At 50.7% G+C, this 26,940-nt stretch overlaps 1 protein-coding gene across 2 annotated transcripts in view; it reads right to left on the bottom strand.

Annotated features, from left to right (window-relative positions):
* Positions 1–18,773: 18,773 nt before the first annotated feature.
* The window catches only part of IDE (insulin degrading enzyme), a 996,582-nt gene continuing 988,415 nt past the window's right edge, over positions 18,774–26,940 (bottom strand). For both annotated transcript variants that reach the window (XM_086922493.1, XM_086922494.1), the window contains exon 24: positions 18,774–19,718. In XM_086922493.1, the coding sequence (XP_086778619.1) occupies positions 19,623–19,718 (96 nt within the window). In that variant the 3' untranslated portion in view covers positions 18,774–19,622. The remainder of the gene's footprint in view (positions 19,719–26,940) is intronic.

The following is a 26,940-nucleotide window of genomic DNA, read 5'->3' as shown; positions in this document are numbered from 1 at the left end:
CTACTAAGAAAGCCACCTTCCAAGTCAGAAACTGAAGCTCACAAGAGTGCAGTGGCTCAAAGGGAGGACCCATCAGCCTTGTAAGAACCACATTGAGGTTCCATTCTGGGGCTGGTGGTGTCCGTGGTGGAATGACCCTTTTGAGTCCTTCCAGAAATGTCTTGATAGCAGGAACTTTGAAAAGTGATAGGTGTTGCCTATTCTGGAGGTATGCGCCATTGCAGACAGGTGAATGCGGATGGAAGAATACGCCAAATTGAATTGGTACAGGTGGAACAGGTAACAAATGATGTTCTGAATGGAAGCATCCAGCGGGTCAATGTCGTGGTTCGCACAATAAATGACAAACCGCTTCCATTTAGCCGCATAACATGCTCTAGTAGTGGGCTTTCTAGCCTCCCGAATGATGTCCATGCAATCGGGGGGAAGATTGAGGTAGCCAAACTCTAGGACCTCAGGAGCCAGATCGCCAGGTTGAGCTGTTGTGGCTGGGTGTGAGATGAAGCCTTTGATGCGGTACCACGGAAAGTTCCAGAAACGTGGTGTACCATGGTTGGCGAGCCCACGTTGGAGCAACCAGGATGAGAGTCATCGAGTGCTGCCTGAGCTTGCGTGCCACCAGCGGTATCAGAGGTGCTGGGGGAAAAGCGTATGCAAATCTGCCTGACCAGTTCATCCACATCGCATTGCCCTGCGATTGCGGGTGTGGGAACCTGGCGGCGAAGCTTTGGCATTTTGCGTTCTCCTTTGTGGCGAACAGGTCTATCTCTGGATGACCCCACCTTTGGAAGTACGGTTGGAGTATTGATGGATGTATCTCCCACTCGTGCATTTGGTGGCTGTGCCTGCTGAGCAGGTCCGCCATCTGATTGTCCTTGCCTGGGAGATGCTCCGCCATGAGGAAGATGTTCCTCTGAATGGCCCACTTCCACATGCTCTGAGCCAGATGAGACAGCTGCGGAGAGTGTGTGCCTCCCTGTTTCTGAATGTAGTACATGGCTGTCATGTTGTCCGTCCGGATCAACACGACCTTGTTGCACAGATGTACTTTGAATGCCTTCAAGGCCATGAAGATTGCCATCAGTTCCAATACATTGATGTGTATCTTCCTTTGCTGTAGCGTCCATAGTCCCTGCACTGTGTAGTGGAGTACATGCGCTCCCCATCCCTGGAGAGAAGCGTCCGTTGTCAGGATAATCTGTGGCACTGGCTCTTGAAACGGTCGGCCCTTGCAAATGTTTTGTGGATTCCACCAATGCAGAGAGTTGTACGCCCGACCGCTCACCAACACTAGGTCTGTTAGTTGCCCATGAGCCTGAGTCCACTGACGTGCTAGGCACTCCTGGAGCGGACGCATGTGTAACCTCGCGTGCGGGACAATGGCGATGCAGGAGGCCATCATGCCTATCAACTGCATGAACACCTTCGCCGGAAGCGAGTGCTGAGGTCTGAAACATTGGATCAGCGTCTGAATACTGGCGATTCTCACTGAATTTGGCTGCGCAGTGGCTGCCAGAGTGTCGCGCCCAGATACTGCCGTATATGGGCGGGTTGGAGATGGGATTTTGGGTAATTCAGTGAGAATCCCAGATCGTGCAGGAGACGAATAGTGCGGGACACATGGTCGGCGTACTGTTGTTCTGACTTTGCCTGAATGAGCCAGTCGTCCAGATAGGGATAGATGTGGACGTTCTGGCGTCTTAGATGCGCCGCCACAGTCGCCAGGCACTTTGTAAAAACCTGTGGCGCTGTGGTGACCCCGAAAGGCAGAACCCTGAACTGGTAGTGCTGGTCTTGAATAGTGAATCTGAGGTACTTCCTGTGTGTGTGAAGGATGCAGGGGAATGTGAAAGTATGCATCCTTGAGATCCAGAGTAGCCAGGAAGTCCCCCTGCCGAAGCAGGGGGAGAACCTGCTGCAACGTGAGCATATGGAAGTGTTCTGACAGAATGTACCAGTTGAGGGGCCTGAGGTCCAGGATGGGCCTGAGGGATCCGTCCTTTTTGGGGATTAGAAAGTACAGAGAGTAAACTCCTGTTCCCCTTTCTTGCAGAGGCACGAGCTCTATTGCCCCTTTTTGCAGCATGACTTTGACCTCCTGCTGCAACAAGTGCAAGCGCTCGACGGACATAGGACGGTTTCTTGGAGGTATGTTTGGCGGAGTGGAAGTAAGTTCCAGACAGTAACCGTATTGGATGAGAGACTTGACCCACCTGTCCGTGGTGATGGATTTCCACGCGGGCAGGAACTGCTGGAGTCTCCCCCCGACTGGTGTTGTGTGGTCGGGGGGCAGTGACAAGGCGTCACTGTTTGTTGGTGGTGGAGGACCTGGAGCTGTTGTTTCCACGTCCTCTGCCTTTGACGTTGTTGCCCCTGTAGCCACCTCTACCCTTGTTGGTGTATGAGGTCTGGGTGTTGCTTTTATAGTACTGCGTGGATTGTGATGCCTGACCCCTTGAGGCGCCTCTGTTAGTGGAGCGGCGAAAGGAGCCAACCCGAAACTGCTGGGACTGTAGGGCCCCCATAGACTTAGCAGTGTCCGTGTCTTTCTTCATTTTTTCAAGGGTTGCATCCACTTCAGGGCCAAACAGGTGGTCTGGATTAACAGTTTGATTTAAAATGGTTGTCTGAATGTCTGGTTTAAAACCTGATATTCTAAGCCATGCATGCCTACGCAGTAACACGCTAGTGTTTATAGCCCTGGAGGCGGTATCGGCCACGTCCAGTGCGCACCTAATGGAAGCATTGGATATTAGCTTCCCCTCCTGAATTAACATTTCAGCTCCCTCTTTGTACTGATCAGGTAAGTGCTGCAGAAGTGTTTCTAGGGTGTTATAGTGCGCCCTATCGTAGCGTGCAAGTAGGGCTTGCGTGTTTGAAATGCGCCAAATATTAGCTGCCTGCGCAGCAATACGTTTTCCTGAGGCTTCAAAGATTTTTGATTCTTTGTCTGGGGGAGGAGCATCACCTGTGGTCTGCGAGTTTGCCCGCTTGCGTGCGTTGGATACCACCAAAGAGTCCAGCGGCAAGTGTCCCTTGATGTACGTTGGATCAGTGGGCGCTGCCTTGTATTTTTTGTCAATACGAGGATTGATGACTCGCGCCTGGGTGGGCTCCCTGAAAACCTCAGGCGCGTGCTTCAGCACTCCCTTGAGCATAGGCAATGTTTTGACAGTCTTTTCAGCCACCGAAAAAGTGTCAAACAGAAAATCGACATCCACTGGGTCTGCATGGAGGTCTACATCATGATTGGCCGCAGCTCTCTCAATTAGAGCATTGAAGGCCGCAGAGTCCTCTGTTGGAGAAGTTTTTGCTGCAAAAAACTGCGGTTCGTGTCCTGGCTGAGGGTCCTCAGGGTCGCCTCCAGCAGACCATGGTTCATTGACCTCCTCCGGATCTGAGTACGCTGGATAATTGTACTCCTCCTCCTCATCTCCGTCACCCTCCTCAGCGTTAGAGTGAGTTGGTGAGAGTTCTAGGTTTTGTGGAGATGCAGGCTCCATAGGGGCAGAAGTACCCGCAGAGTCCAACTTCTTCTTGAGTGGAATACGAACATGTTCCAATACTGGCTCCGGGGTTGATTTTCCTCTTCAGGAGAGAGAGTTTGCCTGTGCTGGCGTCGATGACAACCTCTCGACGCTCCTCGTCCACGAGTGGCTGGAGTCGAGGCTTCGGCACCACCAATGACGCTTTAGGCGTCGGCACCAGCTTCAAGGGCACCCCGGCCCCCTGTTTCGGGGCGAAAGCCTTTGGCGTCGTCTTCGGCGGCAGCGTGAAGTGGATCGGCGTCTGCGCCTTTGCCGGCTTCTGTGGAGGCTTCGGCACCACATCCTTCGGTTCGGGAGCCAATGTTTCCTTCCGAATCCGTTGAAGGGACTCCGTGACCTTCTTGGTAAAGGACGGCGAGGGCTGGACCGGCTCGAGCGATTCTTCCGAGTCCGGAGTCGGGTCGGCGATCAAAGGCACGGTCTTCGGAGCCGACACCTCACCACCCTTGGCCTTGTCGACCGGAGTCGGCGCTGCAAGAGCTTTGGGGTCGTCTTGACGCTTCTTCGATGCTTTTTTCGGGTCATCGACCTTCTTAGCGTCGACCATCTTCGGCGCCGACGCAGCCGCGTCGGGCGTCTTCGCCTTCGGCTTCGACACCGGGGTCTTCGGGTCGGCCATCTTGGCGTGGCTCTTGATCTCGGCGGCCATTTTGGACTTTTTAGGTGCTGAGGCCTCTGGAGCCTTTGGTCCCACCATTGCGACTTTCACTTTCGGTTTCGATACCGGTGGTGCGGACCCTGATGGCTTCACTTTCGGTTTCTGTACCGGGAGTGGCGCATCACCAATGTCCGTGGCCGAGCCCGGAGGCGGGGCCGTGGGACGAGTATTGAGGTCTTGGGTAAGGCCCGATGGCGATCCCTCGACCTGGGCCGTATAATGGGGATTGACCCCTAAGTCAGTCTGAGGATGCTCCTCCTCTGAGCTATCCTCCACGGTGGCAATGGCCCCATCGACGTCCCCTACCTCCTCGACGACTTCCTCAAACTCCTCGTCTCCCGCGTCGTAGTTTTCATCTTCCGACACCGGGTTGGAGTCTGAAACTTGTAGGACATCGTCGTCATCAACGTCTTCTTCAAAGATGTTGGCTGGCGGGGGACCTGATAGCTGGGCCTGGAGTCTTGCGGCCCGACGAAGCTTGAGAGTCTTCTTACACCGGAACATTGAGCAGGCCATACACCTGGCCTCATCGTGGTCCGGTGACAGACATTTGTTGCACACGGGGTGCACGTCGAGGTGTGAATACTTTGAGGTGCACACCGGGCACCTTTTGAACGGAGTTCGTTCCATGTCTGGAGCGTCGTGTAGGCCCGTCCGCGCCAACAGCACGCGGAAGGGCAGCAAGTGTTCGGAGCCTAGAATAAACAAACCCGAACGATGGACAATACCGACGCGAATCCTAAGGACCTTTTGGTCTCAAGTTAGGAAAGTTAAACAACTATCGATTCCGACAGAGGGAACCGAAACACATCCGAACCCAATGGCGGAAAAAAACAATCTGGGGATGGAGGCGATGCCCATGCGCACTGTAGTCCAGGGGAGGAGCCACCTATCTCGTGATACTTCGAAGACTCTTCCAGGACAACAATGTGCAATCATCCGGACCCAACACTAGGCGGCGATCTATGCACAGATATGAATTCAGCAGCCCACATGCCTCGAACCAAAAGATTACCATGGCGGCGGAGTTGCATAATTGAGATACAGCTGGAATTCTTGCCACTGGGGACCTCTCCTAGGATGGTACATTTATCCCATACACCAAGCACATATCGGAGGAGGGTCTCCATCTGGGGTATTTCTTATTGCACCGCTCTCATTGCAACACTCTCATCCAGATGGGGTAGCCGGTCCGCAGAGCCTCTTGTGCACCACACAATTCAATACTTACACATAATGGGTGAAGGGGGTCACTTAATCCAGTGGTTCGCTTCATCCCTCCGTCAGCATGCAGCAGTCTCGCTAGCCCCCTTAGGACTGCATTGGGAGGAAGATTTGGGACATACGTTTTCCAATACAGAATGGACAGCCACCCTGGAAGGCCCAACACGCAACCAGCGCTTCCGCCAAATTTAGTTTTTCATTTTACACCGAGCATACCTCACCCCAGCCAAAATTAATGAATACTTTCACAGCAAGGACTCTGCCTGCCCTAGATGTCACTTAACCAATGCAGGCGTCCGACACATGCTCTGGCACTGCTCCCCTCTCAATGGGTACTGGACTAAAGTGGCTGCTACCCTAGCACGCTGCACTGAACGCAACATCCCTTTCCAGTGGAGGTTCATATCTTACATCTGTTCATAAGGGGCAGGAAACATAGGGTCACTTCCCGATTCTTGGACTTGGGCCTAGCTACTACTAAACGTCTATTCACAAAACATTGGAGAGCGCCGGTAGCTCCACATGCAGTAGCGTGGCGCCGCTCTTTGCTTAACTGGGCCTGGGCGGAAGGCGTTGCCTTGCAAAGGGAAGATCTGCTGGGCCACCACAAATTCCCCCTTGCTGACAGTTTGGGGGCTATTTTAGCTGATCTGCAGAAACTAGACACAGCCTCTGTGGATTCTCACGTGGGGGTAGGTGATCAGACTGTTGCAACGTCAAAATTGGGAATGCTCCTCAGTCTTTTAAACTCGGAAATATGTTTGGGGCAGATCCCTACCATAGTCAGCGAGCTAGCTTATACACATTTGACATCTCTCGCACACACAATGCACAGGTAAATTGGTACCAGATGGAGAGCATTACAGCAGCATGTCACTAACAGTTAATTACCCCCTCCTTCAACTTACTTTGTCCTCATTCTGTTGAACCCCACTCCCACTGTTCAAATCTGTGACATAACACTCTTGGATTTTATACATTAAACAAACCACATTGTGGTACTAGTGTCACAATTGATACAGACAAGTGACCCTCCAATGTATGTACTTTGTTTCCCCTTTCATGGCCCTCCGTATGCTCAATAGAATTCTAGTCACCCCACTACTATCGGGTTGCTATTGTAGTTATAGGACGAGTTACTTACCTTCAGCAACAATGTATCTGGTAGAGCCACAGTCTAGCCGCAGATTCATTAATTTAGAACATCTACAGGCGTCAGACTGGATCCAGAAAACTTTCCCCAGCAGCACCTCTGCGCGCCATGGGCTGGCGCCGCACAGCTCTGCCTTGACGTCGTCCACAGGCATGATGTCAGCAGAGCCATGTATGCCCCTCCCGGCGCGTTGACATGAGTTTTCGGAGAAAATTTTCCATGCCACAACGCGGAGCCACCACCAAAAACTGAAAATATGGGAACAGTGTCCAAAAATTGAAGAAAAATAGAACCACAAAGGACAGTGCCAGGCACTGTATCCTGCAAACTAGTAGAAGGAAGAGCAAATCACCGCTCTGAGAAGCAACCCCACAAATGCGAAGGCTAAATCGAGGTAGAGGAAGATGTGAAAAAACAGCATGGCAGCCTACACTGTGTCGGAGTGAAGTGAAAAATTCACCCTGTAGAAAGGCAAGCCACCCAGAGGGAGGTGCGTATAGAAAACCCCACCTGAAAAGGTCCTCGTAGAACGGGGAGGACAGGCAGGCGTTAAGGAATCTTCGGCTAGACTGTCTCTACCAGATGCATCATTACCGAAGGTAAGTAACTTGTTCATCTGATAGAGACATCTAGCCACAGATTCCTTAACTTAGAATAGATACCAAAGCCATACCCATAGAACCCCAAGAGGTTCCCGAGGGAACGAGCCGTCAACAAGGTGACAAAATACGGTGGGGACCGCAAGCCAGCGCAGCCAAACCAGACCATGAAGTCATAAAAGAGCGAAAAACATGAGGAGGAAAAGGCAACACAAGCCGTCCAAGAACCTCTACGCATACCAGGGAGAGAAAGAAAACACATACTAGATATGTAGGTGTGAAAGGGAAAGTGCAGGACTTCGTAAGAAGTGGAACTGAACCTAGGGTCTGATCGATCCGCAGGATCCAGCATGCCGACCGTAAGACAGACCCAGAGAGATGGCACCTGGTATGACAGAGCTAGCGCATACCGGTGCAGTATGCACAACAGCGGAAAGAAGCACTGTTGAAACCCAAGGCTAAGGCAGTTACCCAATTGCCAGCAAATACCCCACATAGGGTGAGTCTTAACCCCTGCGAGGGGAGTCCTTTTGGGCAAAGCACACATTCAGAGGACTGAAAGGAAAGACAGAGCCAGCCGTCTGGCTGTACTCGGTCTAAACTGAACTAATCCTGAGATGGCGGAATAACCGCTTACACCATCCGGGTGCTATACAAAGAACCCGGGACATGTTTGAAAAGCAAAGCAACAAGGCAACATCGCCTATGCAGCAAAAAGACATGCCACAAGAATCACTGTAGCCCAGACATTAGGCGGGAGACCTCTGAATCTGCATGGCTGTCAAAAAGGTCCACGCCATTCAATGGCAGATCTCTAAGAGCATCTTTGAACATTGACTGGGAAACGACTGTTGTGCAGCCAAGCATGGCGGCGCAAAGCCACAAACCAAGCAAGAGCTCGTCCCACCGAGTCAGTGGGAAGAGCGGAGGGAAAATTGCGCCATTCCCCGGCCATCATGTAGAAGGTGGATCAATTCTACCAGCAGGCCTTCTGGAATAGAAGGAAGAAGGTTCTCGACCAAATCCCAAAGGGTAGAGGATGCGCGTACGAACATGCAAGCCGTATTCAATGTGCGGATGCCAGCACTGGCAGAGACGAAAAGCTGGCGACCACATGTGTCCAACCACCTAGACTCCCTGGTGGGAGGTAACAGTGGCAAGGCGGAGGAAGACTAAGTCAAAAGCCGCCTGAACAACTAGGCCCTGAGCTCTAGGGTTAAGGGATAGGCAGAGCGGATCATCCGGGGCAGGACGGTGTTGACGAGCTATGGCCCGATCAACAGGGTCACCAGAGGAAGGCCTCGCCCATGTGCCCAGCATGATTTCAAACAAAGATGCCCCAAGGGGGAGCAATGGCTGTACCCTAACCGGCTCCATGTGGAGTAGATCCAACAAAGGATCAGAAGGCAGGGAAACTACAGGGGGGCGGAAAATGAAGAATAGCCCCCACCCTGTGAATAGCCTGTGTGTAGGCAGCACTAGCCTCAATTGTTATCCGGGAGGTGAAAAAAACCCATCAGTAGGAGACGGTTGGCGACTAACCCGTCCACTAGACAGCAAAAGTGGGGGAGCTGGAGGCTGATCTGGAGGCCACGCCACACAAGGTACCTGCACCATGGACCAAAACTACCTCAGATCAGGGGAGTCCAGAGGAGCGTCAACCTCTTGCATAAGAGGAGGCGTAGAATTCTGGCACCGGCGTCGACCGACGCCACGTGGGAGTCGCATCGACATCCTAAGAGTCGGGTGGGAGACCAACCTCATGTAATAGAGGAGGCGTGGACGTTGGCACCGGTGGCGACCGATGTAGAGTAGGAGTCGTCTGGATGTCGACTACCTCCAAAGGGGACTCTGCCAGGGCGCCGTCGGATGTCTACCCCACTGCAACATGTGGGGAACAAGGCGTTGAGCCCGGCACAGCCTCTGTCAGTGCAGGAAGACACTCAGGGCTATGCGGAGACTGAGGGGGTGGGCTGGACGGGCGACTGGGAGGACCCTCTGGGCCGTGTCCAGTCACGTCGTATCGGCTCCGGAACCGGAGACAATGCACACTGCTGGCGCCGAGGACGAATCTGCCGCCGAGGACCCGACATGAGTGCCTTCCACTTCTATGGGACCCGAAGGCGCACCAGGGAGAGGGGGTGACCCAAAGTAAGAGTGGAGTGCTTTAGAATAAGCCTCCATTTGGGTCCGCGTCCCTCCGGCACCCGGAAAGGGAGGGTACGGAGTAGGCGACTGCCGAACGCCCGTGCCTGGCAGGGAGCGAGGAGAGCAGGCGCCAGCATCACGCATATGGGAGGAAGACCTCCGCGACTTATGCTTGTGCGTACCTGCCTCCGAACAACGTCCGTGGGAACGACCTTGGGAATGGGCTCGATCCCGAGGGGGAGAGCGGCGACGCGAAGGTGCAGGAACAGACAGCCGTGCGGCCAGCAATTTCAAACAACGCTCTCGTAAGGACTTTGGTTTAATTCACTGACAGGCGTCGCACTCTTTGGGGTCGTGGTGCACTCCGAGGCACCACATCCAGATGGTGTGCGGGTCTGTTACAGACATCTGACGTGCACAGGTCTCACGCGCCTTAAAGCCCGAAGGCATTGCACACTGTTCCGGGATGCCGAAGGCGTCAAGAAGACCCGAAAAACAGGCCAAGGAACCGCTGGTTTTCCAGGATCCGCGTTGGGACGCAGAAAAGAAGAAAACTGACGTCAGAGTGCCAGGAGGGGCATATATGGCTCTGCTGACGTCACGTCCGTGGGTGACGTCAGGGCAGAGCCGTCCGTGCGGCGCCGCCCCAGGCGCGCAGAGGTGCTGCTGCGGAAAGCTTTCTGGGTCCAGTCTGACGCCTGGGGATATTCTAAGTTAAGGAATCTGTGGCTAGATGTCTATCAGATTCATACAGACTCATTGTTTTGCTATTGCTGGTCACTATAAAATGTTAATAAACAATTAAAAACAAAAAGATTATGCAAGATTTCAATTTACCATATATGTTGCCTACTTCTATCATATTTACATTCCGGTGTTTCACATTTTCTACAATGCTGATTTACTCAATTACATTTACCCTACATTAAGATGGGCTTAAATTAAGGATTTAAAGAATAATAGTATGTGCTCCTTTTTTAATGGTCACCCCATTTTTTACTCCAAATGCTAATGGTTATGACTGATAGTGCACTTGACTCTGCTGCCCAGACCCCAATGCCTGTGCTCTCTCCTAAAACTTATGTTCAACTTGGTAATCCCAAATTGGCTAAAACTTTAACCCCTTATAAGTCCCTAGTACATGGTACCTACAGCATTGGTACTAAAGGGGTCCCAAGGGCTGCAACACATGTTTGTGGCGCCATTGGCGACCCATGCAACCTACTGACAGCAGGTCTGCCACTGCAGGAGCAGTGTAAATTGGTCAAACTCAACTGTGCCTTCACCTTGTGTAGCACATCCACTGCCTTCAATGTAAGTAAGGCACTCCTCAGCCCAGGAGGCAGGGGACATTATATTTAAGGTGTGGGCATGTAAGTGCAAGCCTATATGTCCCTATAGTGGTGCTCCTCATTGGAAACCACTATATGCATTAGCGGGTCATAGGATAATATGACCAAATGTGCCTTCTCACCTCTCACACTATACTCGTGCTCTGGGTGACATGGCGTACAGAGAGCACCTTAGAGTTGCCTCCCTGGGTTTACTATGTTCTGGCTGACCAGCCTACACTTTCCCACCCCTGCTGCTGCCAAAACAAGATTCTGACCTCCTGCCAGTTATTACTTCACTTTTACAGTCTTTATGACTTTTTTTATAGCAATTATTCAAACAATTATTTTCACAATTAATCAAAATGCCTGACAGCCTCTGACAGGTTTATTAAGGGACTAATATTCCTGTTCTGCAAGTAAGTTTGAGAGAAATGTGTGGGTCATAACCAGTCTGTTCCTTTTGCTCAAACTTCTAAGTTGCTCAATACATTTGCTTGCCTGAGGGTCAAAAAGGATCTACTGGATCATATTCAAAGAACATAACATACTTTCAGTTTGTGGCTCATTCCTACTCAGTTAGTGATCTCTACTCTTAAATATATGATTTCTCCTCTACTAGCAGAGTGGGTGTAGCAGCAGTGATATTTGTTGGTAGAATACGCATTGTTCCTGTTGGTAGCAATAGTGACCTAGCTCAAACGTTTTTAAATGAGGGATATTAAACTTCTCCGATTCTCTCCTAAGTGTATCTACTGCTTTTTAACAGTAAGACCTCAGATCAACGTGATCCCTGTAAAGTGACATGATGTACTCTGCATTGAACACCTGTATACCAATGTTGTTAACCAACTTAAAGCAGTGGACGAGCGGTTAACTTCCACTGCACTACAGAGGACGCCAACAGCTCATATACAACATTAGAAGAGAAAATACTTCTGGTGTGAGCACCAGAAGCATTTTCTTTAAAATAGATTAATCTGAACCACGAGGAAAGAACTTACCGTACATCTTGTGTGATGTGAAGTGCACAGTGTGTGGACATAAAGTGAAAGTAACCTGCACCATCACTGCTTTCAATTTTGATCAGTACTGGGAGGCGTAACTCTGCCCCCCTTTAACACTGATCTCTGCTGGAGAGGCAGCGCAGGAAATGGGGCAATGTCACTTTTGCAGCAGTCTCTCCCTGGTGAATCCCTGCTTGTCTAGTTTTCAGAAATGTCTGGGTTTGGTAGGTTTCCCTTAGTGGTGGCTAACGACATCCCCAAAACGGTTACATTTTGATGTCAAAATTAAATTATCACCAATTCCTATTCTGGCCTACATATTTCCATTTTTTTTATTTCAATAAATTATAATAATATATATATATATATATATATATATATATATATATATATATATATATAAAAAATTCTTTGGGACAACTAGGAGTGATCTACACCAGCGATGCCGTACTCAACTTACAATTTTCTCTAGTTTTCAGAAATTAATAGTTTTCGGCTCCACCCATGGGTTTTGCACCACAAACTGTAAGCAAGTTAAAACCACAATATATATTTTTTTAATTGGCTACTAATTAGAAAAATGTAAAAACGATGGTAAAGAAAGTGGTTGTCTTTCACAACTCCATTTGTTCCTGAATACTGGGAAAATGGTTACCTTAATACTGCTAACCTTTTGTTGATGCCATTTAAAAAAACAAAAAAAAGAAAGAAACCTCCTTTCCTTTCCTTTACAGCATTTTCCCCCCATTTTCCATAAACAAAACTGTCATATTTCGGCTATTTTCTTGGTTCCCTTCTGGGTACCTTTACAACTTTCAAGATGTGGGGAAAAACACACAACTTTGGCCTGGATACCTTTTGTGGAAAAAAGTTATGACGGTTTAAGTATGAAGTGTGTCAAACAACAAAAAAGAGCTCACGATGGGACAGCTAAGGAACATATGTAGTCTAGTAATTGGTGTGCTATCACCAAAACAACTAATAGTGGCAACAAGGAGTAGTCCTGTCAGATCAGTATGAACTCTGGTCATTTTTTTCTTGTACAAGTTTCATCCACGTAACAGATTGAGGTTCAAAATCCATCCTCTCCAATACTTGTGTAAGATACTCCCAAGCTAGAGAATCAAATACCTTTTGAGTGTCTAGTGCGGCAAGTGTTCTTCAATTCTTCTGATGAGTCCTTGCCCATTTCATGAGGCAGAATATTTAAATTCAGTGTTATTTGTCTGTCCGGCATGAATCCACACTGAAGCCCATGGATCAAATGTGTTAAGTCTTATGGCTAGAAAGTATCCCAGTATCTGTAAGCCTACATTAGATTTGGAAAGCAGTCTGTCATTTCTGATATTCTTCACGGTTAAGGTATGATCACAATCCTCAGCTCTATAATGGATTTAGATATGATCCTCTACTTTTTGGCCTCTTAATAGCTCAAGTAGCTTCTGGACTATAATAGAGCCTTACGTGAGGCACAATTCTGCTAGAAGGCCATAACCACACAGTTTTCCCCCCATTCAAGTTTCTGATACCTCCTAGAATTGCCTCTGTGGATAGTGGTCTGCCCAGCTTCGCTCTGTAATTGTGTATTAATGTCATCCTACATGTCATCAACAGCCTCTACATCCAGCAAAGTTAACTGCATGCAAAACTTCATTAGGTATTTGCAGACCACCACAATTTACACCCTATTTCATGTGATCTAGCTCTTTCACTGTACTGATGCATGGCAGAAATTAGGACAGTTATTAATCAGGCCATTAACTCGTCAGATCTGTCCCTTTCATTGTGTAGCAACTGACTGTCTGAGCCTTTCCAAAAAGTATTAATTGCGTCCTGGGGTATACCTTGCCTATTTTTTTCTCTCTTTAATTGCATAAGTGAGAGTGAATGGCAAATCATCTTTCTCTTATGGTTTCGTCATAGTTTGTTATATTGTGAGTCAGTTTTATTTTTGTAGCAGCGATCATTACTTTAGCATACACTTTAAAGAAGCACCACCTTTAAAGGATCCCATTCCATCTCTGTGCTAGAGCTTGCTGTAAAGTAATTAAGTACCTTGTCCGTCGTTGATATTCTACGTGCTGTCTCCTGTAACTATCCTCAGGGTAATCTTCAGGTCAGGTTTACTAGGTCTTAATCTACATTTTGGATAGGTCGTCCACACCAGAGAAAGATCTGAAAGTGTTCTAAAGTACCAGTTTCTTACCTTCGGTAATAGTGTATCTAGTAGAGCCGATTCTAGCCGCAGATTCCTTAACGTAGAATTATCCCCAGACGTGAGACTGGACCCGGAAAACCTTTTTTCTTACCGCAGCAACTCTGCGCACTGGGGCGGCACCACAGGACTCCGCCCTGACGTCCTCCGCGGGCTTGACGTCAACGAGGTCACATAAGCCTTACCTAGGCGCACCAACATCAGTTTGCTTCAGAGAACTTTTCCGCTAGTGCAAATAAAAACTGTGAGAGCATGAGAGCAGTGTGCAATAAAGTAGTAAAAAAGAAAAGCAAAGCAAGCAATGCACGGTGACCCAACAGCACCACGTAGTCAGTGCCTGCTCTGCAGAGCAGAACACCATGACTGAAAATGACCGAAAAGACCCAATCTGCAGTCCGGAAAAGGACAGCCCTACAAGGAGAGGGTGACACAGAGGGAGACACCACCCAGGAGACAGATAAACCCACAAGATCTGAAATCAGTGCAAGCAGACGAAGGAAGACCGCAGCCATATCCGGGACCAATAAAGGGGAAGAAGACCAAGCAGACGAGAGACCACGAAGACAATAGACAATCCCTTCAAGGCACCCAGAGACCCCGCAAGGGCCAGGGACCGAGGCAGAGCCCCGAAAACTCCAACCCATTAGACTGTTAAGGAGAAAGCCCCAGAAGCAGGAGACACAGAAGAACATAAGAATCCATCCCAAAAGACCAACCAGAGCGCACTTCCACCAGGAAGAAAGTGAACAGGGCACCCCAGAGGGCAAAGACACCCTAGAGAGGTGAAAGCAAGCCCAACCCAAGGGAGAGGGGCACCCGTAGCGAACAAGCCACCCAAAGGGAGGCAAGTGCTGAAGGCCCAGCAGAAAGAGACCTCACAGAACGGGGAGGAAGGGCGGGTTGTGAAGGAATCTGCGGCTAGAATCGTCTCTACCAGAAACACCATTACGGAAGGTGAGTAACTGGTACATGTGATAGAGACGACTAGCCGCAGATTCCTTATTGTAGAATAGATACACTAGCCATACCCAGAGGGGAGGAGGGACTGCGAGAAAAACTCACCAGCCCAACAGAACACAGAGCCCAAACGGGGGATGCATCATGAGGCAAGGAGGAACGGACCAGCCCCACCAGGCATAAGGGTCAGGGGCACAGGGAGGAGCGAAGAACCCTCCACGCCAAACCAAAGGCAGACGGAAAAGAAGGGCAGAGTTCCCACAGGAGAACGCCAGCCCCACCTCCAGCGAAAGAAAGGCGGAGCAGGGAGGCACCGCACGGCAGAAGGCAAGACAGGAAGGGCACAGAGTCAAGAGGCGCGGACGTGCGAAGAAGGCACAGGCACGCAAGACTCCAGCAGAAAAGAAGAAGAGTCATTGGAGGCACACCACAGCCCCCGAGAAGGAACACAACCCTCAGGGACGCACAAACGGACCAAGCCGCAATGGTGCACAGAACAACGGAGCGCAAGGCGAAAGCCGAAGTAAGAGAGCTCGAGAAGAGGTCCTAGGATGAGCCGACCCAGCGGTAGAACCCCAGAGGAACTGGGGCAACAGCCCGACCTGGAATAGAGCACCAGAAGTGGTGCCAGCTGCGCCAATGCAAACTAATACCTCAAGAACCGAGGTGGAACCACAGGCACGACTCCACCAAAGGAAGGCCGAAAGCCACCCAAGAACTTGAAACCGAGATAGAAAAAGAAGAAAGGCTGCCCCAGGCGGCATACAGGGTCACCAGGGAACGCAAGGAACCCCATAAGGCAGTCACAGCTGCCTGACTAAAAAGACGACTACACAATAGTCAACCAGTACCCCACCTGGGGTATGACACATCCCCAATAAAACCAGGGGAGACACCTCTTACCGGAGCAGAGGAAGAACGAAGAGGGGCCCGTAAACAGAACCACAGGTGGCTTACCAAGCAGCCAAAAGACGACGTACCAAGAAGGTGAAGGGCTGAACCAGAAGCCCAAGGCACAACGAGGGCAACAGCAAGGCCTCGAGGGCAAACTCCAACCTAAACCCATACACACCAGCGACCCCGAGGAGCCACAAGAACCTCAGGAGGCAGAAAAAACACAAGGCTCAAGGGCTGTACCAGCAACCTAAGCACAGAAGGGCCAATAAAAGGCCAGCAAGGTAGACTTCCACCAAAACCAGACAGCAACGAAAGCCCGAGCTCCAACAGATCAATGGGATAAACGCCTGCCAACAAACACACAAGAACCGGCCACCGAAACCCGGGGTGGGGGGGGGGGGAGAGGAGGGCGGAGTCCCGCAAAGAGCCGCTGAATTGCAGAATCCGTGTGAGTGTTAAACAGCAGGACGCCGTAAAAGGGCATATCAACCAAGCGCTCCCAGATGTTTTCTAGGAAGACACCATCCCACAACCAGGCATGGCGGCGGAGGGCAAACAAACACGCCATAGCACGGGCAACGGAGTCTGCGACATCCAGAGCTGAGTGCAGGATAAACATTGCCAACTCGCGCCAACGAGCACATGGCTCCGCAAGGCCGCCACAGCACCGTCCCCGGAGATGCGGGGCAGAAGGGACTCCGTGGAATCCCAGGGGCAGAGGTAGCCCCAGCCAAAACACAGAACGTGTTGAGCGCACGCAGAGCGGCGCTCGAAGATGCAAAAACATTACGCCCCCAAGAGTCTAACCTACGGGCCTCCCGTGACAGGGGGAGCAACACCGAGGGCAAGGACGGAAAGGCAGCCTGAAGAACAGGGCCTTGGACAGAAGGATGGGAAGAAAGGCAAGTGGGCCCATGTGGAGCCAGGCGGTGGCGACGAAGCAGAGGCACCGGGTCTCCCCTATCAGGGCGCCCCCAAATGGGAATCATGGAGCGAAGCTTCAAAAGGAAGCAAAGGCTCCCTCCACCAGAGCCCTGGTGGAGAACCTCCAGCAAATGGTCAGGAGGCACCACCTCGACCGGTTGACCCATCTGAAAAATCCCAGTGGCCGTGGCGATAGCCCGGACAAAAGCGACGCTCGCTTCCAAAGGGCCGGGCAAGGGCTAGAGGAAGTCCTCCGTGGGCGAAGGCTGCAAGCTGAGCTGCCCGTCCCCACGCCCCGCCTGAGAAAGGAGAGGCCCGCACAGAAAGGACGGGAGCCCCACAGACGAGTGGGGAACCCGAGGGGCCTCTGGAGAAGACGGTGGAACCGCAGAAGCAGCCCTGCGCAAGGGACGGAACAGTGGTCCCGGGACTCGCGGCTTCGGGGACGGGGTAGAGCTAGCCATAGAATGCGCCGGAGAGAAGGCCACAATGCATCGCCCGGACTACGGCAAAGAACAGACGAGAAAACGGCAATCGTCTGAAGATGGAGGAGTGTCCGGGGAAGATGCGATGCAGAGCCGTGTCGGAGAGTCTGCAACAGGGGCCGGAGCGGCCGATAACGGCGCCGGAGCGGCCCACCGCCGTTTGAGAGGGACGTGGAGAGGCGATCCCAGACCCAGGTTCTACCCGCGGCGCCATCCGGCTCAGGGAAAAAAGCAGCGGGCGCCGAACCAGCGCCAGCTCGGCCTCCAGGAAGGCAACCGCCTGTCCAGAGGACCGAGGGGAACCCTGGGACAAGCCCCGAAGCCCGGCTATCCCCTGTGACACCACAGGGAACTCCGTGGGGCTTTGCGGCGAGGCGGGAGCACCACAGGGAAGCCCGAAGGGCCGCACCTTGGCGACACCACCTCACCAGCTCCTGCAGCCGCACCTGGCGGCGCCTGGGAAAAATCCGCTGGCGACTCCGCAGCCGGCCCCGCGCAAGGCAAGGGGACCGCGGAAGTCTCAGGGGGAGGGGTGGGGAACAAGGAGGCCTGCAGAGCCGCAGCGTAGGCCTCCATCTGAGCCCTGGATGCCTCCGCGCAGGGGAACGACGGATAGGCCGACGTCCGAGGACGCACGTCCCGAGAGGAACCTGCGCCCTCTGCCAACCGAGGACCAGGACCTGGAGGCAGACTGGCAGATTAACCCACCAGCTAGCGACCACTGGGGAGCTGCGGGGAAGGGCGGCGGCTCAGCCAGAAACGGCGATTCTTGGACCCTTCTGGGGACAGACGCAGGGAAGAGGCCGACCTGGACAGGCGGGCCGAAAGCAGCTTCATCAGTGCTCCCGCCGGGACTTGGGCTTGAGCTGCTGGCAGGCGTCAAAGTCCGTGGAGTTGTGGTGTTCGCTTAAACACCACATGCAGATGGGATGAGGGTCCGTCGCCAACATCGGACGTGCACACTCAGCACAGGTTTTGAAGTTCTAAGGCATTGCACACAGTTCCCTAAAAACGAGGGAAGGCCTGAAAACAGGCGAGCAAGGTGATCCTGATCGGCGGGCACGCAGAAAAGAAGAAAACTGATGTTGGCTCGCTGGGGTGGGGCTTACGTGATCTCGCTGACGTCACGCCAGCGGACGTCAGGGCGGAGTCCCGTGGTGCTGCCCGCAGCGCGCAGAGTTGCTGTGGCAAGAAAAAAAGTTTTTAGGATCCACTCTCAGACCTGGGGATAATTCTAAGTTATGGAATCTGCGGCTAGTAGTCTCTATCAGATATTATATTCTATCTGATCAAAACATGTTACTGAGTTGTATGCCAGCAAATGAGAAGCCTCATGTGTACATTATGGTCAGCTCAAATGGTGGGATGCAGTATCCTCAACCTATCCACTAGGCCCAACGCAGTAAAAATGATTTGTTTTGTACGAAAGTTTCTTTTTGCTTGGCAAATGGTGATCTATTTTACCGTCAACAATACAGTTGAAATCCCAAACATATACCATAAACATACCTGTTTATTTGGTGCATCTCTTCAGCAGCACTGGATATAACGTCTTATCTTTATTAGGCAAATAAACATGCACACACATACACACTATTGTCCAGCAGGAACAAAATGGAAATAGAAATTTAAATAAAATTATTTTATTCATCAGTCTAAAATTAAATAAACCTAAACAACCCTGAGTAACAGAGAAATAAACTCCAAAAGTGATTGTTCTGTAAAAGTCAAGCAAAACAGTCCAGAAAAAAACCTAATAAAATGGACTGCTCACATTTCCAGCATTTACCAGTTTGAATATAAAATATCAAACCTCACATATTTATAAAATTAAAACTATGCTAACGCATTGAAGCAAAGACTCGAATTGATAAATATTTGTACTTTTGTATTTTTCTAGTGAGTACATTGTAATAACTTTGTGTTATGTTCTCCGTTGATCTACATAAAAGTTCACTAGTAAAAAATAAGATTGCATGGATCTTAAATAGAAAAAGGTCTATTAACACTTTATACTTCAAAACATAGTCCTTTTATCGGCTGGAGAATGGCTTGCTTGAATATAACCGTCAAAGGGAGTCACACAGCAATTCATGCCCACTTGCAGGATTTCTTCTTAATTTCAGGAGAATTGTAAAGCAATACTATTAAACTGTTTCCGATTCAAAGTGTTTCAGAACATGGGCACAACACCATTTGCTGCCAATGGAAGGCTTTTAACACTTCTATTACCTTGAGTTGCAGATGCTAACATCATTAGACTACATAAAATGGCCTTGATATCTGTGTTACTTCCATTTTGACAGATGCGCATGCTCTACTAGTCTGCAATAACCACGCCCCCTCCCACCCCCAAGAAAAATATTGTTGTAAATCAATTTAGACAACCTAGGTTTCAGTTAGACATTTTAGCTGATTGAATTCATCACTGCATTTTCATTTACGATCCATGTGCATTTGTGTTAAGTGGGACTCTTCAAAGTTTCGCAGCCATAAAGTTTATATGTGGTTTCACTAGTGGGAACAGTGGCATGCTTCTTTTGAACTCGGTCATATTTGAAATGACATCAGGCTGTGAAGAAATAAGGAAATATTTAGTACACTTTTGGAAGCTGCAGAAAACATTAACAATTAATAGACCACAAATATATAGACCACAAATGACAGAAAACAAACTGGTGTAAACATCTACATACAGAATTTGCTGTGGTGGCAGCATCCATTTTGTGATGCTGAGGCTCCAGTTAACTTTAACCGGGGTTCACAGTTACATACATGTCGTGTCCCTCTAGAAGGGTGGAAATGATACCCCCGTCACCAGAATTGGCGAGGGGGTAGTATTCCAATTCGTATGACACCTTACTCGACATGTTTTGATAATGGTATACCAAAGTTAGCAATAACCGCGAGGATTATAAGGCAGTTAAGAGTATATGGTATAGCGTTATCATGGAACAGCTATTAGGACTTAGTTCCGCAAGCTGCAAACGGGCTCAGCTCATGCCAGAGCACCATCTCACATAATTCCAAGCATTCTGCCTTCAGGATTGATAAGGCCTTCCATAGGAGTGACTAATAGGAATATATGTGTCCATTTTAGGTTTAGATATAGGGAACTATATCTAAAGCAAAGGGTGATTACACCACCTTGCCCCAGCTGTCGTGCAGCCAGTTGTGTCTGTTTAGATGGCCAGCTAGGGGTGGCAAAATACATGCTTCAGCCCCTGGTAGGCCCTGGGTACACCTATGCCCTGGATACCTAAGGTATGCTGTACAGGGACTGATAAGGTGGCCCAGTACCAATTGGTAAATGCACCTAAGGTACATGGTTGTCAATTTAGATAGAGAACAGTGGGCCTGGGGTCCTAAATAGCAGGGCCCCAGGTCAACTAAGTCGAAAAACCAGCAAAACACCAGGCAAAAAGTTGGGGGCAACCATAGTCAGATATCCACCTTCCTACAGTGCACAATCTCCCTATCCCAAAGAGACATCGGAAAGGACGACTTGAAAAAACAATTTATGACTACAAGAAGCAGATGTGGGCGGAAGAAGTACACAGGGTAGATCGTGTGTACAGCCAGACCCACACCACATAAAAGGAAAGGCACAAGGAAGTGCAGCAAGAAAAGTCTGATGCAAGAGATGCCTCACCAGGTACGTAACTTGTGAAAGGGATCTGTGATGCATACACACACTGAATGAAGGACTGCATCTACGACAAGTCCATGGCAAGCCCACAGACAACGCCGCATGAACCTAGTGTGCGTGACCCCTGGGTGTGTGTAGACGCCAGACAGAACAAACATGAGGAGAAGACTCAGCCATAAGGATAAGTGGCATGCAAGAAATTAGAGTGCACTATAGGTAGCAACAGCCATGTTGCAGCAGAACCGGATAGATAAAGTCCAGATCTATAAGTGATACCAGCCACTCAGCAGTGAGGAGCCACAGTCCCATGTGAGGCAAACTGGAAAAGTGACCTGTACAGGAACACCAGTACAAAACGCACATAGCGTAACAGTTATTTGTAAAGAGATGTGCACACAAGAACAAAGAGGGCAATGAACGTCCGAAGGAGAGCACCTCTACAGAGAGAAGCAACAGCAGCCCGAAGTGGAAGTATGCCAAAGGTCCTACCCAAATGGCAGCAGGGGAAGAGGAAGACCCGTGCCGGGGACGTACCCAGGAAAGAAAGGCACAAGGCAGTGTACAGGAGCGGCGCAAGTCAGTAAGATGCCACCATGCAAGAACAAAGTATGAGAAGCACTACCCACCACAGAAGAGTAGGGGAGAACCAGGCATCGGAAAGAGTCATCCCTCTGTAACAGGGAATACAGTGGGGAACAACCATCGTACGCGCATACAACATAGGAGAAGTGCGCCGTGGCAACCCTGCACACCTTCGTACAGCGACATGGCACTGACCAAGGCCGTCCACTGGTAGGACATCCGCAGTGGCAGACCGAAACAGACAAGGAAGGGAGACTGAAAGGACCCTCCTGGAAGAAAAAGAAAAAAAACTCAGAAAAAGTGAGCATCTACACTTGCAAAGGAGTGCCACGGACGAACCACAGACTCCAACGAATAGGCCATAGAGCGATGTTAACCAGTGGACCGCATAAAAATGAAAAAGACCACAGGCAGATACGCAGGGCAACGCCCTCAGAAAAAGACTTCACAGGAGCCTATCAAGCCTTATGTGTAAGGGAGGCAGCTACACATTAGCCAACAAATACCCCACCATAGGGTAAGCCTCAACCCCAGCCAGGGGCACTTCTTGAGCCGGGGCTAATAGACAGAGGATCAACAGAACAGAAGCAGCTGAACAGCTGCAATAAAGGGAAACAGAAACAGCGACAAGCCGACCAGACCACCTTGGCATTACAGCATGAACCCAGGGCTCAGAACAAGTTCAAGTTCAGGCATTTGTATAGCGCACTGCTCACGCAGAGGGTCTCAAGGCGCTTGGGGAAGGGGTACATTATTTGTCGAATAGCCAGGTTTTAAGATCTTTTCTGAAGGAGATGTGGTTTTGAGTAAGGCGGAGGTGAGTGGGGAGTGAGTTCCAGGTCTTGGCGGCAAGGAAGGAGAAGGATCTGCCACCCATGGTGGATTTTCGGATGCGCGGGACAGCGGCAAGGGCTTGATTGGACGATCTTAGTTGGCGGGTGGGTTTGTAGAAGGACAGGCGAGTGTTGAGGCATTCGGGTCCTAGATTGTAGAGGGCCTTGTGTGCGTGGGTGAGAAGGCGGAATAAAATTCTTTTGTTAACGGGAAGCCAGTGGAGGTCTTTTAGGTGTCCGGTGATGTGATCTTGGCAAGGGATGTCTAATATGAGTCTCGCTGATGCGTTTTGGATGTGTTGGAGTTTTTTCTGTAATTTTGTTGTGATTCCGGCGTATAGTGTGTTACCATAATCCAGTCGACTCGTGACCAGTGCGTGGGTGACAGTCTTTCTAGTCTCGAGGGGGATCCAATGGAAGATCTTTTTGAGAATGCGAAGTACGTTGAAGCAAGAGGATGAGACTGCGTTGACTTGTGTGGATATCGAGAGAGAGGAGTCTAGGATGAAGCCAAGGTTACGTGCATGGTCTGTGGGTGTGGGTGCTGTGCCCAGAGCGGAAGGCCACCAAGAGTCGTCCCAAGCAGAGGGGGAAGATCCTAGGATGAGCACCTCCGTTTTGTCTGAGTTGAGTTTTAGGCGGCTATGTTTCATCCATTCGGCTACTTCTTTCATGCCTTCGTGAAGATTGGTTTTGGCGGTGTTAGGGTCTTTGGTGAGGGAAAGGATTAACTGGGTGTCGTCGGCGTAAGAGATGATGTTGAGGTTGTGTTGACGCGCGATGGAGGCAAGTGGACTCATGTAAACGTTGAAGAGGGTGGGACTGAGTGAAGATCCTTGTGGTACGCCACAGATGACTTCGGTGTCCTCAGAGTTGAATGGGGGAAGTCGGACTCTCCCAGCGAGGAATGAGGTGATCCAGTCCAAGGCTTTTCCTTGTATTCCGATGTTGCTGAGGCGATGTATAAGGGTACTGATGTATAACACTGCACATGGAAGTAACAGACCGTAAAAGGATGTTAAAAACACAATATTATGGCAGGCTAGACAGGAGGCGGGTCACTGCTGAGTCAGCATGACTGTCAAAAAGGGATACACCATCAAACTGCAAATCCCGTAAACTCTCCCGGATATTTTCAGGGAAACCACCATCGCACAGCCAACATTGCCAGACCCACAGAGTCGGTAGAATCCATGGCTGATCTAATGGTAAACTGTGCCATGTCCTGTCCATGATAAAGGAGACAAGCCAGCTCAGTACGAGGACCCTCTGGAAAAGAGGGAAGAAGACCTTCCACCGAGACCCAAAGAGCAAAAGTAGCCTGTGCAATCACGTAGTACGAGTTACTTACCTGCAGTAACGATGTATCTGGTAGAGACGCTTCTAGCTGCAGATTTCTTAACGTAGAATTAGACCCAGGCGTGAGACTGGATCCGGAAAACTTCCTGCCACAGCATCCCTGGCGCCGGGGGCACGGCACCACTTTACTCCGCCCTGACGTCGTCCACGTCCATGACGTCAGCGAGGATACATAAATCCCACTCCGGTGCGCCTACGTCAGTTTTTGTCTGAGAACATTTCGTGCCACAGCGCGGAGCCATCACTAACAGAACTGTGAGAATACTGGAACAGTGTGCGGAAAACCCCCGCTAAACAGAAGGGAAGAAACAATGGTGAGAAACAGCACCATCCAGAATAGAGCCAGGTACTGAGGCACCAAGATCTGAAATGAAAGAAAAGGGCACCGCTACTGGAAAGCAATCCTGCAAACAAATACAACAGCCTCCCAGGGGCAGAAGCATGTAAAAAATACACAGCAGACCAAGAAGTCTGTAGCCACCGCCCGGAACAGAAAGGGACACCAAGGTCAGAACGGAGAGCAATGACCATTCAACCTCAGACAATACCAGCAGGGAGAAATCTCACGAAAGCCAAGGGTGGGACCAGCCAAGGCAGCTCAACCCCAATGACTGCCAAAGACAGAAGTGAAAGGACCAAAGAAAAGAAGAAGCACAAGAGAATCCCGCACTGGAGACCAGGGCAAGAAAGTAAAAAAATGGAACAACAACAAGGCGAGCATCCCGCCGAAGGAGGGAGTAAGAGAGGGCACTCACAAAAGACAACCACCCGGAGGCAGGCGAGTGCAGAAGGCCAAGAGGGCCCTTGCAGAACAGGGAGGAAGGGCAGGTCGTGAAGGAATCTGCGGCTAGAATTGTCTCTACCAGATACATTGTTACAGAAGATAAGTAATTTGTAAATCCGATAGACTACTAGCCGCAGATTCCTTAACGTAGAATAGATATCCTAGCCATACCCAAGGGGAAGGAGGGTCTGCGAGAGGACCTCCCCAGCTCAGGTGAACCCAAGGCCCCGACAGGGGATAATTCGCAGGGACAGGGAAATAACCCAGTCCTCCCCAACAGGGGTTGAGCCACAGGGACAGGTAAAAGAGCCCCGTCCCCCCCACAAGCAGACTAGAACCTCAGTGTCGCAGACAACACCACCCCACAGGGGATGTGCCACAGCGACAAGTGGCAGCCCTGCCCTCATCAAGCAGGAGAGGGAAGGGCAATGCGAAAAGAGGTTATCAGCCAATGTACCAGGGACCTCCACCGGAAGCCCCCAGTACAGGCAATACGAAAGGAGACCAGCAGCCAATGTACCAGGGACCTCCATCGGAAGCCCCGGGTGCAGGCAATACGAGAGTCGACTAGCAGCCAATGGACCAGGGACCTCGACCGCCAATGTACCAGGGACCTCAGCCGGAAGCCCCAGGTACAGGCAATGTGAAAGGAGGCCAGCAGCCAATGTACCAGGGACTTCACCGAAAGCCCCCGGTACAGGCAACGCAGGGGAGTACCGAGGAAGAAGAGTAACCCAGAGACTCCAAGGAGAAGAACAGAAATGAGGGCAAGAACCCTCCACCAGGAACATACTCAGTGAAGAGGGCGGCCAAACTCATCACAGCTGGACGTCAACAGGCCAGACCGAACAGCGCCTCAGTAATAAGGCAGGTGGAAGAGAAAAAACATAGTCCCATAAGGCTCCCGAAAAACCAGAAGTAGGGACGCCAGGCCTCACTCCAAGACCCCTGGCTGTGGACCAGAAGAAACGGCGGGCGCAGCTGGACGCCGACAAGGGCCACTAAACTAAACGTCCAGACCACAACATCCAGGCGGGCACAGTGTGGCTCAAATGGTTAGAGTGGCAGACCCTGATGCAGAGGTCTGGTCCGGGACCAGGGTTCAATACCCGCCTCGGCGGGTCTTGGGCTCAATTTCCTCGGACCCGATAGTTCTCGCCTCGGTGCCTATTCTAATCATGGATCCCACTCTGCAACTCTGGGCAATAGATTGCTTAATCTCCACAACGGCCCCAACAGCGCTGGGATGCCTGGCTTCACCTTGGGGGTGCCCAGGAGTGGACATTCCACAGGGAAAAACCAGGAAAAGAGAAACCAGGTATATGGACAGCGCCGGGACACCTCCGTTGGATGTAGCTGTGCGCTTTACAAATGGCATTTACAGTTGGGTGCCAACAAGCAACCAGCCGGAAAACAAGAGGAGAAACAAGTAGGACGAACCAGTCGTCAACACAGGAAAATACCCCTTCTGGACACCAGACAGAGGACCAGGCCAAACGCCAGACAAAGGGCAAAAAACACCACAGCACAACGCCGCAGCTGCCCAAGAAAACGCACCAGCGGCATACAGCAACACCACAACACCAGGAAGGGCCAGGAACCCGCAAGGGGGAGTCCACACCATTCCAGTGTAAGACAGGGCTATCCAATAGCTGTAAATACCCCACGTAGGGTAGGACACGGCCCAAGAAGTATGGTAGCCATTCGTAGGGAAGAAAATCCCGCATCAGAGAACAGATTAGAAAAACCTGCGGCAGAAACCACAGAAGGCTTAGGAAGCAGCCAAAAAGAAGACTTTGCCAAAGGGGGGCTGAACCAACTGAAGAGGTAGGCCAACCCAGGACCCTGAGGGCACAGTATCCCTAACTGAAAGTGTAACGGTCACCCCAACACCAGATTCCAGGAGCAGTGGGATAACACCTCCCACTAAGACCCGGAGGATCAACAAAACCACCTACTGAGGAGAAGGACTAGGACGAAGCCCCGCAAGAAGACGCTGAAAGGCAGAGTCCGCAGGAGTGTTAAGCAGAAGGACCCTGTCAAAGGGAAGATCAACCAAGCGTTTCCCGACATTTTCAGTAAAAACAGCATCACGTAGCCATGCATGGTGACAGAGAGCTACAGAAGTGGCCATAGCACGGCCGAGAGCATCAGCAACATCCAAGGCCGCACGAAGAATAAATGCGGCCAGCTCCCTACCATCCAAGCATGGGCACCCTCATGAGAGACATGAGAAAGAAGCTTAGACATTACGCCCCCATGAGTCCAACCACCTGGCCTCCAGAGACGGTGGAAACACCACCCCAGACAAACACGGAAAGGTATTCCGTAGAAGAGAGCCTTGAGTAGAAGGGTGGAAGGAAAGGCAAACCGAGTCATGCGAAGCAGGACAGTGGCGACGCAAGAGTGCCTGAGGCATCGGATCACCCGTGGCAAGGCGCCCCCAAGCCCCCATAAGAGAATTGGGGAGTGATGCTGCAAAGGGAAGGAACAACTCCCGTCCACCAGAGCCCTGGTACAAAACTTCCAAAAGGTTGTCCGTAGGAAACGGAGTGACAGGTTCACCCATCCGCAGAATACCAGCGGC

Source organism: Lissotriton vulgaris, chromosome 5 (genome assembly GCF_964263255.1).
Source record: "Lissotriton vulgaris chromosome 5, aLisVul1.2, whole genome shotgun sequence".
Lineage (NCBI taxonomy): Eukaryota > Metazoa > Chordata > Amphibia > Caudata > Salamandridae > Lissotriton > Lissotriton vulgaris.
The sequence above is the reverse complement of the archived record's forward strand: the minus strand, read 5'-3'. Positions and strand labels throughout refer to the sequence as shown.